We start from the raw sequence: 14,058 nt of genomic DNA, 5'->3' as shown, positions 1-14,058 counted from the left end.
TAACGGTAACTGGGATATTCCTAGCTCTACTCCCCAAAAATAACCACCTACCTTTTCGGGACGGTCATCCTGCGATAGCGAAGCAAAGAATCCATGTCGATCTGTAGGAGACTGGTCGGGGTCCCGGTCACCAGTCGATCAATCACTTAGCACCCTTCGGTTCGGTGATCGTTTCTTTCGGCCGATTTGCGCTGGGGCAGGGTTACAATTGAACTCACACTAAACAGCACTAGTGGACAATAATTTCACGGTAGCTTGTGAAAACTTTGTTAATGAATCACACGCACCGAAAACGCACTCGCACACCTGTAACACTACCCACAACCGCAGACCAACAACCACGGTACAGGCACACAATTTTCACGGGATGACACTTTCGGCAACTGCAAACCTTCTTTGCGCTCCTTTTGCTCTGTGTGTCACAGCACCTTCGAGACTGGATTGTACCACTTTCAAGCCGGTGCTCACTGGAACCGGTGCGGAACCTTTCACCGAATCACACACTATTCGGAATCACACGCGGAAGATGATATCCGGTTCCATTACACGTTGCGTGCGATGAGTAGATTTGAGAGAGGCAAAATCGATATTTTCAGCTCATCAATTTGCGAACTCACCGTGATTTAATCACACAACCAGTGAAACACTTGCTGCCACACGATCCTGGTTCACTTTTATTCACGACCGCTGCAGTCCACGAGCAGGAGAAGGAAGGAAAGAATTTGTTAAAGTGTTTCGCAGAATTTACCGCAGTCACGGGCGTCAGTCACGCGGATTAAAGGGATGCTATTTTTCGCCGTCGCCGAGTGGCTTTCTTTTCTTCTCAGAACCGTTGAGAACTTGATCGGTGGATCGGTGAATTTGTGGATTGGACAGCGAAACGCTTTTCGCGTGGTCGTCAGCGCTGTTACAGCAACGCGCCCGCCGCCTGACGCTTTGACAATGATTCGAGCATTCGCACGCAAGGTTGAAATGGGTTTTGTGTGGCACTTTGAATTACCGGCAGCGGCACTCACGGAAAACAATTCCTGATGGAACAATTCGATTTGCTCGATTCGCGGGAAGTTGCGTCCCGCGCACCAAATGGAACGAGAGAGAGAGAGAGAGAGAGATTGATTCGATTTGCTACTCAGGTAAGGTTCACGGGCAAAAAACAATTTCTGATTGCAACTGTTCTTCTAGCTTCAAGAAATGCTTGTCAAGAACACAGCTTTCCTTCCACGGCCAGATGGATCTTCGATTCGATTGTTGCTGCTGAAAGTGCTTTGGCAGTCTCGCTCACACGCCGTAGCACGCAACACGCGTTGCGAACTGTTCCGATTAGCGTTCGCGGTTTAACTGAGGAGCTGTTTACGGTAATTTTTCTGTTTATTTCTTGCCGTCTGCCGTCGGGAGGGCTTACACACCGGCCGGGCGAATGGGGGAGAGACCTACATTTCTGTGCCGTCTCGTTCACACGCACACACACTCATCATCCGTTGGCGCCTGTTGCTCGTGCTGGAGTGGCGCTGTGTTTTGGAGCTTTCCTGCTGTGGCGCATATGCTGCGCACTAGACTCCCACTACCGACCGCTGCAGCTAGCGGCAACCCATACAGAGGCAGCCCACAGTAGGGGGGGCGGTTGCTCACTGCCAATACAAACGCACCGAGTGGAAGACCCCATGCTGACGGGTCGCATTTCTTTCTGCTCTGTACGGAGACCTGCTTTTAACAGCTGTTTCGTACGCGGCCAACGCCATGTGACTCTTCTGTGGAGCAGATTTATGCTTCGGACGTATGTGTGTGTGTTTTTCTCTTTGGAAGCTTTCAGTCGGTAGGGGAGGTTCGTCGCTTGTTCGGCGATCGTTCGTGCAATGTGCGTCGAACGCTTTTTCTGCGTTGCAATGGTGTAAGTGTGTGCGTGTGGGGTTTAAGCCAGGTTAACGGTGGTTTTGTTTTGATCATGTTCGCACCGCTCGAAACTGCACGTGGAACCGATCGGAACTTCGTGTCTTAAGCTGCGTTTACACGTTACAAGTCAAATAAAAGCTTCAATTACCAGAATAAACAAAAAAGCTTTCGGAACTTCAGTAGCCATAGGAAAACAAGTGTCTTTTCTTCTTTGTTTCGGTCATTCATTGGCCACTGTTTATTATTCTCCACTTGCTTGCTTCCTGCATCAATTTATACTCTTCTGGCGTTTGGTTTACCACTTTTCATCTCCCGTTTTCCCTCTCTTTTTTTTTCTTTGTTAGCTAGTTACTACACGCATTTACTCCCCTTTTGCCGATCACGACTCATGCACTGTCTGCGTTTTATAAATCTTTTCCTTCCTGCTCGCTTTTTTCTGGTTTTCCTGCACTGTTTTTTGAGTTTTCACTTGACAGGCATTTTCACCAAGTGTTTCACTATATTTACACCTAAACAAAGTCAAACCAAACAACTGTTTGGAGTTTTGTTTTATGTTCATGTGTTTTTATTTTTCTTTTTTGTTATCATTTTCATTTTGTGCTTATACTTATTTGCTCTTTCCACTATTATCGACTAAGTAAGGATCCCGTTTTCCCTTCTCCCTAAATGGGCTTTATCTGTTTTTCGAGTTTTTCGGCACCTTCTTCGCTTTCCATTACATAATATCGGTTTTGCTTTGGTTTAAATGTGCATTTTTTGTTTTGCTTTTCACGAATGTGCATCTTACTACAACATTCGGTTCGATTGAGCTTGCAGGTTTCGCAACAGGAAAAACAGTTCTCCACCGTTGTGCAAATGTGTGTGTGTTTTTTTTCTACTCCAAATCTTACAGACAAGAAAAGGCTTAGACAAGTCATTGATAGACAGACACACACACACACGGACATTTACATTTTCCTGTGCTTTGTGGGACATGAGTTCCGCAACTGCTCGTCCGAGTTTTTCCTTAAGTTATCGTCTTCGCCCCCGTCTTTTTTTGGTTTAGTACAAATAGTGCACGAAAGTTATCAATTCGGTTGCCGCTTTTGCATTCGACTTCCTGTGTTAGTTTTGCTTTGGTTATTATTAGTTATACTGCATTGGTTGTTGGGTTTTCTTCTTTTGCAAAAGTAGTGTTGTGTTTCACTTTTCTCCACCTTTGTTTCCAATATTTCTCTTTCTCTTTCCATTTCTCACTGTTTGTTCATTCGTATCGAGGATTTAGCTTTTTCTTCATCCGTTTTTCACTGTTTAAACAATGTTTTAGGGTTTTTTTAATATCTTTACGTTGGATGTATACTGTTTTCTAAATTGCTCTATGTAACACTTTGCATAAGAAAACATTCAACAGCACTTTCACTCGCTTCATACACACACACACACACACACTTATACCCGTTCACACGCTTAATCATTCTTCTTTGAGTTGTTGAGACAGTGCACAGAAACGCTTCCTGAAGCAGGAATGTGCATACAATATGTTGTACCTACACTACGCTAGTTTACATACACTTATGTACGATCAATATGATTGTAGAAAATAAAACAAAGAAGAAATAAACTTTAATGCATTCCTAGGAGCAGCAGCTATTTTACAAGTAGAAAAAGGATCAATTCGACCGTCGAAATGATTCGACTGTGAGAGTGCGAAAGAAGAGACGAGAGAAAAGTGGATAGAGAAAGAGAAACAGTGAACAGTGGGAACAGGTGGATCCCTCAGGACGTCCTAGTGCAAGAGGACAGACATTTAGCAACAGAATCGTTAACCAAACCAGCATTAACCAGGATTCGGTGTACCAAAGGCCTAAAAGTGTCGCAATTTAGAGTGCATTCGTGTATCTATTTTTGTGTGTTGTTGAATGGATGAAAGGTTCCGCTTTTCGATGAAAAATGGCTGCAGCTTTTCACTTATTTGTGGTGCACTTGATTTTTGTTTCTACCATCTGCTCTACAGGTCAAATTTTGTTTTACGCTGGTTATACTGTTTCGTGTTTTCATCTAGCTTAATTTCTTAGTTACTTCCTGTTTGTGTCCTTACCTTTCGGCTGCAGTTTGCTTGCTCTGTCAATCTTTTGATTCCGTTTATACGCGCTCGTTCACTTAACAGTTCCTGTTCATACCTCCAGCGGTCGGCTTTGGTAACGTGCGATAAGAAAAAATACATCTTTCAGCTACTCCGTTCAGCTGTTCCACGTCCGATTCTTCTGTCCGTAAGTGCTAATGCCAAGAACGAGCAAATTGTACGCTTCGTACGTATGAAAGTGTGCGGCGTTCTTGCCCTTTTGCTCTTTACCCCACCAAACCAAAACAGGTGATGTACAATTTTGCTATTTTTTATAGGAATAATGTAAAATGCCTTTTCAACTAATCAATTGTCTTGAACAGAGTTGGTGGCAGTGAAGTTTTTTTTCTTTCTTATGTCCATTGCCCCGTGAAAGCAGCATAAACTTCAAGCAGTTCCGTTTGTGGTGACATTTTGACAGTGTGATGTAGACATTTTTTGGCAATCATTTTGACTTATCTACTTCCTAATGTTAGGAAAATAAGAGTATTACTCAATATTTAAAAAAAAATCAATATGACCAGAATCGAATCCCTCTTGCTGGTAATGGTTCTGTCACAGTTCCAATCGAGCAAGTCGGATTGCCATAAAGAAATATTTATGCTAAACAAAAAACTCAAACTCTCACACTATACTAAACCTATTCCCTAACGTACGATTAACAAAGTCGTTTTTTTAACAAAGTGTAACAACTTCGACGTCTACTCCACTTGTTTTCCAGCTTGATCGGTTTGTCCCACTTAGTGGTATCAACATGCGATTTCATCACTCCCAACCGTATGGGGAGTTTACCTTTCCCTTATTTAAGCTATGTCTCACCTTACCCATATCCCGGGTAGCTCACTGTATCTATCATTTAAAATCGAAGACAATCGCCTCGTGTCCTCGTGTAGTCGCGATAAGAGCGCAATCAGAATTCATCAGAAACATGAGAACTAGAAAGGTATGCTACACTTTGAAGAACTTACCGGCCGGCGCAATTCTTCGGTTCGGTTCGCGTTCGGCTCGCGTGGCAGAACCTTCCTATGCTCTCACTCTCAGCTTCAGCTCCCTTTCTGATTGGTTTTGTATTTTGGTTTAGTTTTTGTTGTTTTTGTTTTGTGCTTCTAGTTTTGGTTTTGTTTTACGTGCTGGCTACATTTGTTCAACTAGATAGTTTAAATATACTTTTTCTGGTTTTTCTTTCACTAGGAAACAGTGTTTGGTGCCACGATTGCTTCCCAATCTTTACCGTCCACCCAACACTCGGTAGAATCGGTAGCTTCCCATCACTGGCCCACCCGATCGGACATCTTTCCTTTCACCAATCAGCAGCAGAATGGTGCGAAGGTCATCAAGAGCTATCTTTTTTGTTTTTGCTCTTGCAAGGGAAAAGATCATCCAGCGGGAAGGTTCCACTTTCATTAGATTAATCTAGGGTGATCGAGTACATTCGACCTGTGTAATGCCGTGGACAATGGGAGTTTGGTTTTGTCCCTGCCACTGCTACTATCTGGCATCGGGCGCCACCTGGATGGTGGATGACTTGTTGCGTTCACAGTCAGATCTCGTTTGACACGCTAGAACTGAAGTGTACATATGTACTGTTTCGCTTACCGTTTGTGATTTTGGTTGTACGCTGTGTGTATATGGGGCGGGGAGGGCAGGGTTATGTATGATCGCTCACTCATTTCACTGGGTTTTACAGAAGGATTGGGAAAACAGAGGGAGAGAGAAAGAGAGAAGAGAAGAGGATGGAAAGAAGCGGGGCCGATTGCGGAAAGAGGAATGCTGGAGGGGTACAGACTTGGTAAGCGATCTAGCAGTACGCCAGATCATCCATATCCAGGTAGACAGCATGTCACACGGTCGTTTCCCGGTCGACGTGGATGTATTCGACCGGTTGCAGCCCGTGTCAGGAGTCCGGATCAAAGAACAGTGGCTCCTTCTTGTAGTCCTTCTTCGACAGGGTGCCGTTAAGCGAGGCAGCCCCCGTACCTACCGTCGGTTTGAGCTTTTCGTTCGCTTTGCGCCGTTTTTTCACCATCACCAGCAGACAGAAGATGAGACAGGCGGAGATGGCGGCCGCAACACAGCCGAACGCTGCATATATTCCGCCCGGCAGTTCGATGAGACGACTGCCACACTCCTGCTCGCTTTCGTCGTACCCGGACGGACAGTTGGGTCGACCTGGTTTTTCGAGAGAGGGCGAATAAGAAAATGGCAATTCCAATTGGAAATATGGTTATTGTACAGGAATAAATGCTCGAATATCTATTCGTATGACCTAAATATCTTGAAACTAGTTTTAAGGAACTCACCATCACACCAGAGCGCACTGCCGATGCAAGCGTCCAGCTCTGGACACCGATACTCGCACTCCGTCTCACGTGGATACAGCCCAAACTCGACCAACGTATCGTTGGTGGTGAAGTTTGACTGCAGATCCAGCTGCTGGATGAGGGACGCCTTTGTCCGTTGAATTTCGAGCCACGAGAACCCTATACTGCCCGGTTCCTTGTGTATCGGTTCCAGCACCATGCTTACCGGTCTATTGGAAGAAAGCAAGGCGAAGAAATTAAAATCACCATCAATTGTCTGTTATGCTAACCCAACCCAGGCTCCTACCTGTCAAACGTCAGGAAGGGCTGATTGCTCAACCAATCCTCGCTGAAGATGTGTAACGCAGCGGACCGGCTGGACGGTGGTGAGGGACAAATCACACGCATCACCTTCAGCGGCACACCACTGTACACGATCAGCCGGTTGCGCGTATTACACTTGGAAAAGTCATCGGCCGTCGGTTCGACCGGCAGAAAGCTTCCCCACGTCCGCACGAACAAGCTCCGGTCCTGCTGCTGTGTCTCGATGTACCACGGCAACCCGTCGCAGCTCGCTTCGTGCGAACGGAGCGGAAAGTTCATCTCGTCCTCCCCGCCCGACCCCCGTAACCGCAACCGCCGGCGGCACTCGGGCACCCGTATAAAGTCGTACGCCGCATGGAAGTAAACGTCCGCAAAATCCTCGGAAATGTTCAACCTCGTTACGATGAACGTCAATTCCAGTGTGCGTGAGTTCGAGATGAATGTGAGCGGTGCGTTGTAGGTGCTGCTGGTGTTATCGCAGAAGCAACCGAGCGGGATCCGTGCATCCGGGTACGGGACGTCGTAGATGCGAAGCTCACCGATCCGACTCTCGGGATCATTTTCGGACGGACTGCAGCGGGCTCGGCCCGTGTGCCCATCGCTCTCCGTGACGCAGGTCGCAAACTCACCGAACGACACATTAAACAGCTCAACGCGGACCTTTTCAAATCAACAGCAGAGGAGAACAAACATAAGACAATATCCCTAGGAACGCAGATCTTCCCTCGAGAGAACTTACCCTTTCCCCAACGGAAGCTTCAAACCGGTACAGACAGGAAATGTTCTTTGCTCCACCACGACCATGCAGGAATACGTTCCGCGGTGACTGGAAGTCTCCCTTGCGCTTTCGGAACACACGCGAACAGAGTATCGGGAGTGAAGGATCGGCTGCCTGGGTAAGATCTTCCTGTGGATCGCGTGCCTTCTTCTGTTCGCCCAAGTACGGTTCGCCACCTAGCTCCGTGTCCACAAACTCATAGTTGATGCCAAAGCTCGACGGGAACAGTGACGTACCGGTCATGGTGTGGAATTCAATTTTCTGGAATATGTTCCGCAAATCATTCTCATAGCTTGTGTCACTTGGACCCTCCGGACCACAGCTAGATACTTACCAAATCTCGTCCAGTGCTAACGTAGCTTTCCAACGGTGTACAAGGTCTCATCCGATGGCCCTTACTTTCCAGTGTCATATGGTCGCACAGCTTCGGTGCCTCATTGTCGAAGAACTCCGCCATCAGTCGACGTGATCCGTACGAAGATTTCGCTGATTGCCGGTCCTTCCGTCCATGATCCTTGGCGAGATCGTAACCACCAGACGAGTCCTTACCATGCCGTACCGACTGCACATAATTGCCCGAACCCATCTCCGGCTTGCTCTTGTGCTTGGAGTATTTATCCTGTCCGGAGGATCCATATCCCGAGCTCCGACCACGAGAACCCTCACTGGGAGCTGTCGGTGGAGGTTGGTTAAAGATACTGTTCACCGTCGGACCGTAGATGTACTGATCCACCGGGTTCCACACGTTGTCCACGTTGATCTTGAGACTCTTGCCGTTCTGATTGACACCGGTGTAGTAGCTGTTCACGGTTCGATTCATGAGCTGCTGGTAGAGTGCCGTCGTCGTGGTAAGCCCCGGCATCAACGATGATCCACCTCCAACACCTCCGAGTGTCGACCCGTACGCCGTCGTTGAAGGACCTCCCGGCGAGGATAGAATGGTTGCCGGAGAGGTCGTACGCACCGGGACGAATGTACCCGCACTGTCCCAAATGCGTGTTCGCGTAATCCATGGCAGGGGAGATTCGTTCTGCACCGAGACAAGGGAATGAGGATAAGAAAACAGTGACATTAAGTGGCCACTTAGAATGTCTCTCTTACTTTCTCCCCCGAAACACGTACCCTTCCGATGGTGGAGTTATCGCTTCCGCTACTGCTCGGCTGCAGTATCTGCAGATGATAGTGAGTGAACGAAATCCAAATCAAATCCGTCGGCATCCCGTGAAAGTAGTACGTGCAGGTCGTGTTCGGCGCGAGCGTATGCCGCGGACTTAGCAGATGGCCCATCCTGCCCCGGCGCGACAAAAGCACTTCATCTGTGAACAAATAAAAGAAGAAGCAAGAACCATAGCAGAGTTTCGGAAATTCAATCCTCGCTGACATGTAGCAGTAAACGGCAAACATGGTTTTCTCAAGCAGGGCGCCCCGGTGTCTCCCGGTGTTTGCCGCCTATCGAACAACCAGCTCTCCAAGATGATGATGTCACCGGAACGGTGTTGCTGTTCGCGGGCGCACACGCTTAAAACGGAAGCAGGAAATTGAATTTATCACTCTTCCAACCAGATTGCCGTTTGCTGTGTCATTGTGAACCTGGGTACACCGCGTGAACAATGGTGCGTCCCCAATGCCGCGTAAAATCTACACTCGGATACAGTTTCCCACTACCCACTACTACTTCGGGAGCTCTCGATTGAACCACCGGGTTTTGGAGCTCCATCGATAGACAGATGATGGGGCTTTAGCGCTCGCTAAGCTTGATGTAAATTGATTTTCTTTCATGCGCGCCATCCCGGGCGATGGAGCTGTGCACGGGAAAATGTCGTTTCCATGTTCGCGCTGGAACGATCCTCCATTGAAAATCCACCATTTTTATGGCTATTTAAATGTTGTTTGCGTACGAAATTGACGGAACGTGTTTCGGCCTGCGGAAGAACTTTGCTTTTCCTTCCACCTTCGTTTTGTTGGTGGTAAGGAAATCGGTTCAGGGCAACGCTTCCACGCCACCGTACAGGGGGACAACGAAATTTATTGTCGTCCAAGCTGTCACTCAGCGTTAATGGCGTTTTTCTTTGGGCGGAACATTAAAGGCCCGATGGTTTTGGACATTGATTTCCAGGTCATTAGGATAGGTGGTAGTGGCTTACCTGGATTGGAGGCGTTGATGTGAAACTCACACTTGCTGCCCTGGGCGAAGTCGTACGAGTCCGAGTCGGCAAACAGGATGTCGACGTCCAGCTCGAACCCTCGATTCGATTGTCCCGACTGGAGCGGCGCTGAGAAGGGGCTCGAATGGAACGCGATCAACATTTCCGGACCACTGTGTGTGTGAGAGAAGCGAAAACAAGCGTTAAACGGAGAAGAATTGGAAAGGATGATAGTAAACTGTTACAATTATTCACACGTTCCTAACATCTCAAGCATATCGCCGCAAGTTTCATCTCTGCAAGTGCTCTTCCAACGAACAAAGCGCCGTTTAATCCAGCACGTGTAGCAAGATGTAGATACTACCCATTCGCACGGATATCCGCCAACATTTCTTTCATTGGATTCGGTGGATATGTTCTTCAGACAAACATTCTGATGCTGTCTCTCCGTTGCTGGCTGTTGGCTGCCACCGGGAAAACATAAGTTATATTATCACCAAAATGAGAAAAGTTTTCTGGCGCTTGTGAAAAACACATCCATGTACATGTGCCCGCAGCAGCAACGAAGAAGGGCCTTCCATCGGGCTCTCCGGTATCGTTCCGGAAAGATTACATACACACTTCAAATAATCTTTTTGAATTACAGTCGCGGGATACACGGTTTCTGTGTCAGATTCGCACCACTTTTCCACATTTCATTTCAGTGTCAGTGCTGTTTATTTTTTGCGTTGCCTAGTGGAAAGAAAAGCTTAATGAAAGTTCAGGGCGAGTGAGGCAGTTCCGTTGTACCTCTTACAGAACCTCCCGTTTTGTCTTTCACAAACATTACGCGACTTGCTTGTGGAAGTTTTCGGATTTATAAGAATTTCTTTCAAATCTTCTCTAATGAAATCCACTTCACTGCAGGAAAGATGAATGCGCACGTTCTAAAATATGTTAAGACGTGAGCAAAACTTGCTTGCTGGCCCGTGTTTCGTTTTTTTCCCCTAAAAACAATAGCTTTGTTGAAATGTCTCAGAACTCTCACACACACAGCCACCCACACAAATGATTCCGTGGGGCAGCTTTCAAGTTTTCATCTCGCGAAACATATTTAATTTCGACGAGTTGTTTTGCACGGCTGTTGTTTGTGCCTTTTGTTCGATAGCTCAAGCGTCGTGCACGTACGAGTGCTACTGGAGTGCCGTAAACTGGCAAAAGCGCACATGTGCTTAATTATTCAAAGTTAGGACGGTGCCCCATCGAGCCGTCAACACTTACCGCGAAACGACGCGTGGCAGCCAGTCTCCGCCGCAGTACTTCGCCAGGACCGGATCGTTGGTGCTGCTGCCGTCGTAAAAGATCAGATGGTCCCGTTCGCCGGTGCAGTCCGACCAGGCTCGTACCGCCCGGGAGGTTTTGTTTAGGCTGGCGATGGATCTGTAGGTAAAGGCGAAGGAAAAAGAAAGACAAAATGCAGCGATGAAAACAGCGGGCCATTTTTCCGGGGAATTAATTTCTTATTCGCTGTTGCAAGAGTTAATCATGTTTAATTTGAATGAAACATTAAAATGGTAAGTTCGGTGAATTTTAGAGCGAGGATAAATGAATTAAGATGCTACGAGAGAGAGAGTTTTTAGAATGTGTCTTCTTTTTCTTCTTCTTATGGCCTCTTAGGCCATACCTGCTATTTTTGGCTAACAAGTTGGATACTCAGTCCTTATTATAATGCTATTGCTTATATTTTTCTATTTTATTTTATGTATTGATCATCACACACACTAATCAATGCCAGGCTCTACATTGTGTCTAACTTTGGCTCGTCGTCCGGGATCTAGATGTAACACGATAGGACTGGTATTAAATTCCAAGCCCTGATGTACAAGACGTCCTAGTAATTTGAGGCTGTAACTACGCCTGAAGGTATGCAATAGTAGAGCATATCTAAACGAAAGCGATATAAATTGCTATAATATTTTCGTATAAACATATTAACATATGAACAGAAGTCCTCGAAACGGTTCACAGTCTAGCGTCGTCGATTACCAATCCAATGTCCCGCACTTTGTGGTAGATGGATCAACGCCAACACTTAATCTTAGATCGGACCTACCTCGCCTGTGCTCTGTCGAAGGCTCAACGGGCTGAGTCGATTGGTGACTGTCTCATGAAATTATCAGACTACCAGAGACTAACTGGTTTAATTCACTGCACGATTAAAAGTTCAGCGTGCAGTTAGTAAGCTTTGAAGCGCTTTTGCGACTATCCTTCCTCACATGCGGAGCTAAACATCCTTCTGACCCTTTAACTCGCCTCAATTTTGGAGAGAGTCCATGTCTCTTAGGCTTATGTGAGTGCTGGGACCATACATTTGCCACATAATTCCAGCACAACCAATCTTAAAAAGTATTTTGAGTATTTCGTCCAATTTAAATCTTTTTTGTTTCTTTAACTTTTCAACAGCTTTAAGACTAGCTTGTCACATGAGTAACAAAATAAACACCAATCAATGATACTTCAGTTTATGTTGATCAATAACAGAGCGGAGAAACAAAATAGGCAAATCATTCTGTCATTCTGGAGTTTTTTAAGAGACCAATTAAATCAACATTTGACGGGGTGAATTTGATTCACACAATACAATCAACTGTTTGGTCGCTTTACCGTACCAAACAGGACAATTCAGCGTAAGCAACAAGCGCTCCACAAGCTCCATCAAACGTTAGACACCATCCACGATCCACTGTATGTGTTTGTGTGTGCCTGCTCCAAACAATTTTCCAACCCCTTCTCGAGCTTACATGACATGCCTTTACATGCCAAGCCAATTCCAAACCCCTGACAGACACACACATGAAGTCACGGTGTCCTTCGCTGGAGGACGAACGAAGGAAAAAGTACCGAGAAGCATAATAGAAACGATTCTTTCGGTTGGCCACAGCACCGTGACCAGGTCTGTCGGTTCACCAGTACGGTTGAGTTTGAATCGTCCCGCTAAACACCCTGACCGTTAGAGCTTTAGTCAACAAATGCATGAGGAACTGCGATTGCTGGTGGTTTAGAAAGTTTTAATGAGAGCACTCGGCAGGAACGCAAACACACCGGTCTCGGACAAATAGAAACTATTGGCACCAACGGTCCAGTCGCACTCCGGAAGCACTCCTTTGTGACCGATTGTGACCGACGTGTGTAAAATAAATCATGGTCCTTTTGGGCAGACCGGGTAAAGGCCTGCCGGAGTCAATGTAATCTCCTGTCAGCGTTTTTTTTATTCTCTTCTCTCAACAACCGTTCAACGAGCAAGCGATTCAGCGATTCTTCTACGGGGTTGGTTTTTTTTGCAATTAAAAAAGTTACAGCACAATCGGTTCCGCCAGTTCCGCCACTGGAAAGGTTCCCACATGTTTTGTGTTATGCTCGTGCATAGAATTCACTCTATTCGGAACTGTCCCCTGTATGGTGCTCGGTTCCATGGCGATGGGAAAATGACACGACAGCGATCATCCCGGCGAGTATGAGATGAGCACTCAAAAAAAGGAAGCTAGAATTGGTGTAATTTACTGAAAAAATCCCCGGTTTTCGATTCTAGCAAGTGAATGTTTATGCGATGTCAGATTGCAACCATGGCGCGTGGATTGAAAAGTTGCACTAATACAAACATCCACACCGTGCGAACGACAAGGATGCACTCAGGTGTTGCTGTGGCGAATGCTAAATGTGTAAAGTGTGCTTTCAGCTTCTTTTTTCCGATTGTCATAATGCTCAACAGTTCCTGTCGAACTGTTCCACGATGATCCATCTGCTTGTGTGGATTGTTATTCCCGGCTAGTTAAAAAAAAATTAGTATTCATATTTACACACTCGCGCACAGGCAAAAATGAACGAAAAAAAAGAGTGAAAACCGAATGAAACTAAATTTAGTTTTCCTCCCTCTCACTCGCTTTTACCCTGTGGTGGGAAAACTTCCCCTCTCACCCAAAAAAAAGCATTTCGTTTCCCGTCTCGGTTAGTGTTCGACAGCCGTGCTCTGTACGCTGGCAAAATGGCAAAACTTTTCTCATAAACCAAAGCTCAACAACATACACACACACACACTCTCCAATTGCTTTTTGGGGTTGATTCTGGGAGGTTTTTTTTGTGAACTCGTGAACTCGTTCTCGCGTGTGTGTGTTGTGTGTCTGTTTTTCCAACAAGTAACAATAACCGCCGAGAAACGGCCGACGGTGCTTACAAAACCCAAACACCCAAAGAGCTACATTGAATTGTAAGTGGCTTGTATGTATGTAACCTGCGGTGGTGGGTGAGCACGCGTGAACGAATTTTCCTCACAACCACACATCCATTTCCACAACCGTACACTGGCGGAAAACGGGTTTGTGGCAATGCGCCCTCCCCATCAGGGGGAGGGAAAACGATTTGCAGCAAATTTTAGAACCTCACACCCATTTTTCCGGGCATGTCGAACGCGGATGGAAAAGTGCATTCGGTAGTGAAACGAGTGCTGAAAATTATTATTTCGCCTGCCTTCCATCGGCCGAAAGT

At 46.4% G+C, this 14,058-nt stretch overlaps 2 protein-coding genes across 2 annotated transcripts in view; both read right to left on the bottom strand.

Moving 5' to 3' along the window:
• LOC118510504 (heparan sulfate 2-O-sulfotransferase pipe) overlaps positions 1–1,373 on the bottom strand; it is a 112,434-nt gene extending 111,061 nt beyond the window's left edge. Inside the window, exon 1 of the mRNA XM_036052410.1 lies at positions 52–1,373. Within this exon, the coding sequence (XP_035908303.1) occupies positions 52–95 (44 nt within the window). The 5' untranslated portion in view covers positions 96–1,373. The remainder of the gene's footprint in view (positions 1–51) is intronic.
• Positions 1,374–2,092: 719 nt separating this feature from the next.
• Positions 2,093–14,058, bottom strand: part of LOC118510496 — a 109,692-nt gene continuing 97,726 nt past the window's right edge. The window contains exons 10-17 of the mRNA XM_036052390.1: positions 10,798–10,956; positions 9,538–9,710; positions 8,516–8,709; positions 7,728–8,423; positions 7,355–7,654; positions 6,599–7,275; positions 6,292–6,521; positions 2,093–6,160 (exon numbers count right to left, since the gene is read on the bottom strand). Coding sequence (XP_035908283.1) covers positions 5,886–6,160; positions 6,292–6,521; positions 6,599–7,275; positions 7,355–7,654; positions 7,728–8,423; positions 8,516–8,709; positions 9,538–9,710; positions 10,798–10,956 — 2,704 coding nt within the window. The 3' untranslated portion in view covers positions 2,093–5,885. The remainder of the gene's footprint in view (positions 6,161–6,291; positions 6,522–6,598; positions 7,276–7,354; positions 7,655–7,727; positions 8,424–8,515; positions 8,710–9,537; positions 9,711–10,797; positions 10,957–14,058) is intronic.

Source organism: Anopheles stephensi, chromosome 3 (assembly GCF_013141755.1).
Source record: "Anopheles stephensi strain Indian chromosome 3, UCI_ANSTEP_V1.0, whole genome shotgun sequence".
In the NCBI taxonomy this organism is placed as follows: domain Eukaryota; kingdom Metazoa; phylum Arthropoda; class Insecta; order Diptera; family Culicidae; genus Anopheles; species Anopheles stephensi.
This window is presented reverse-complemented; position numbering and strand designations above follow the sequence as displayed.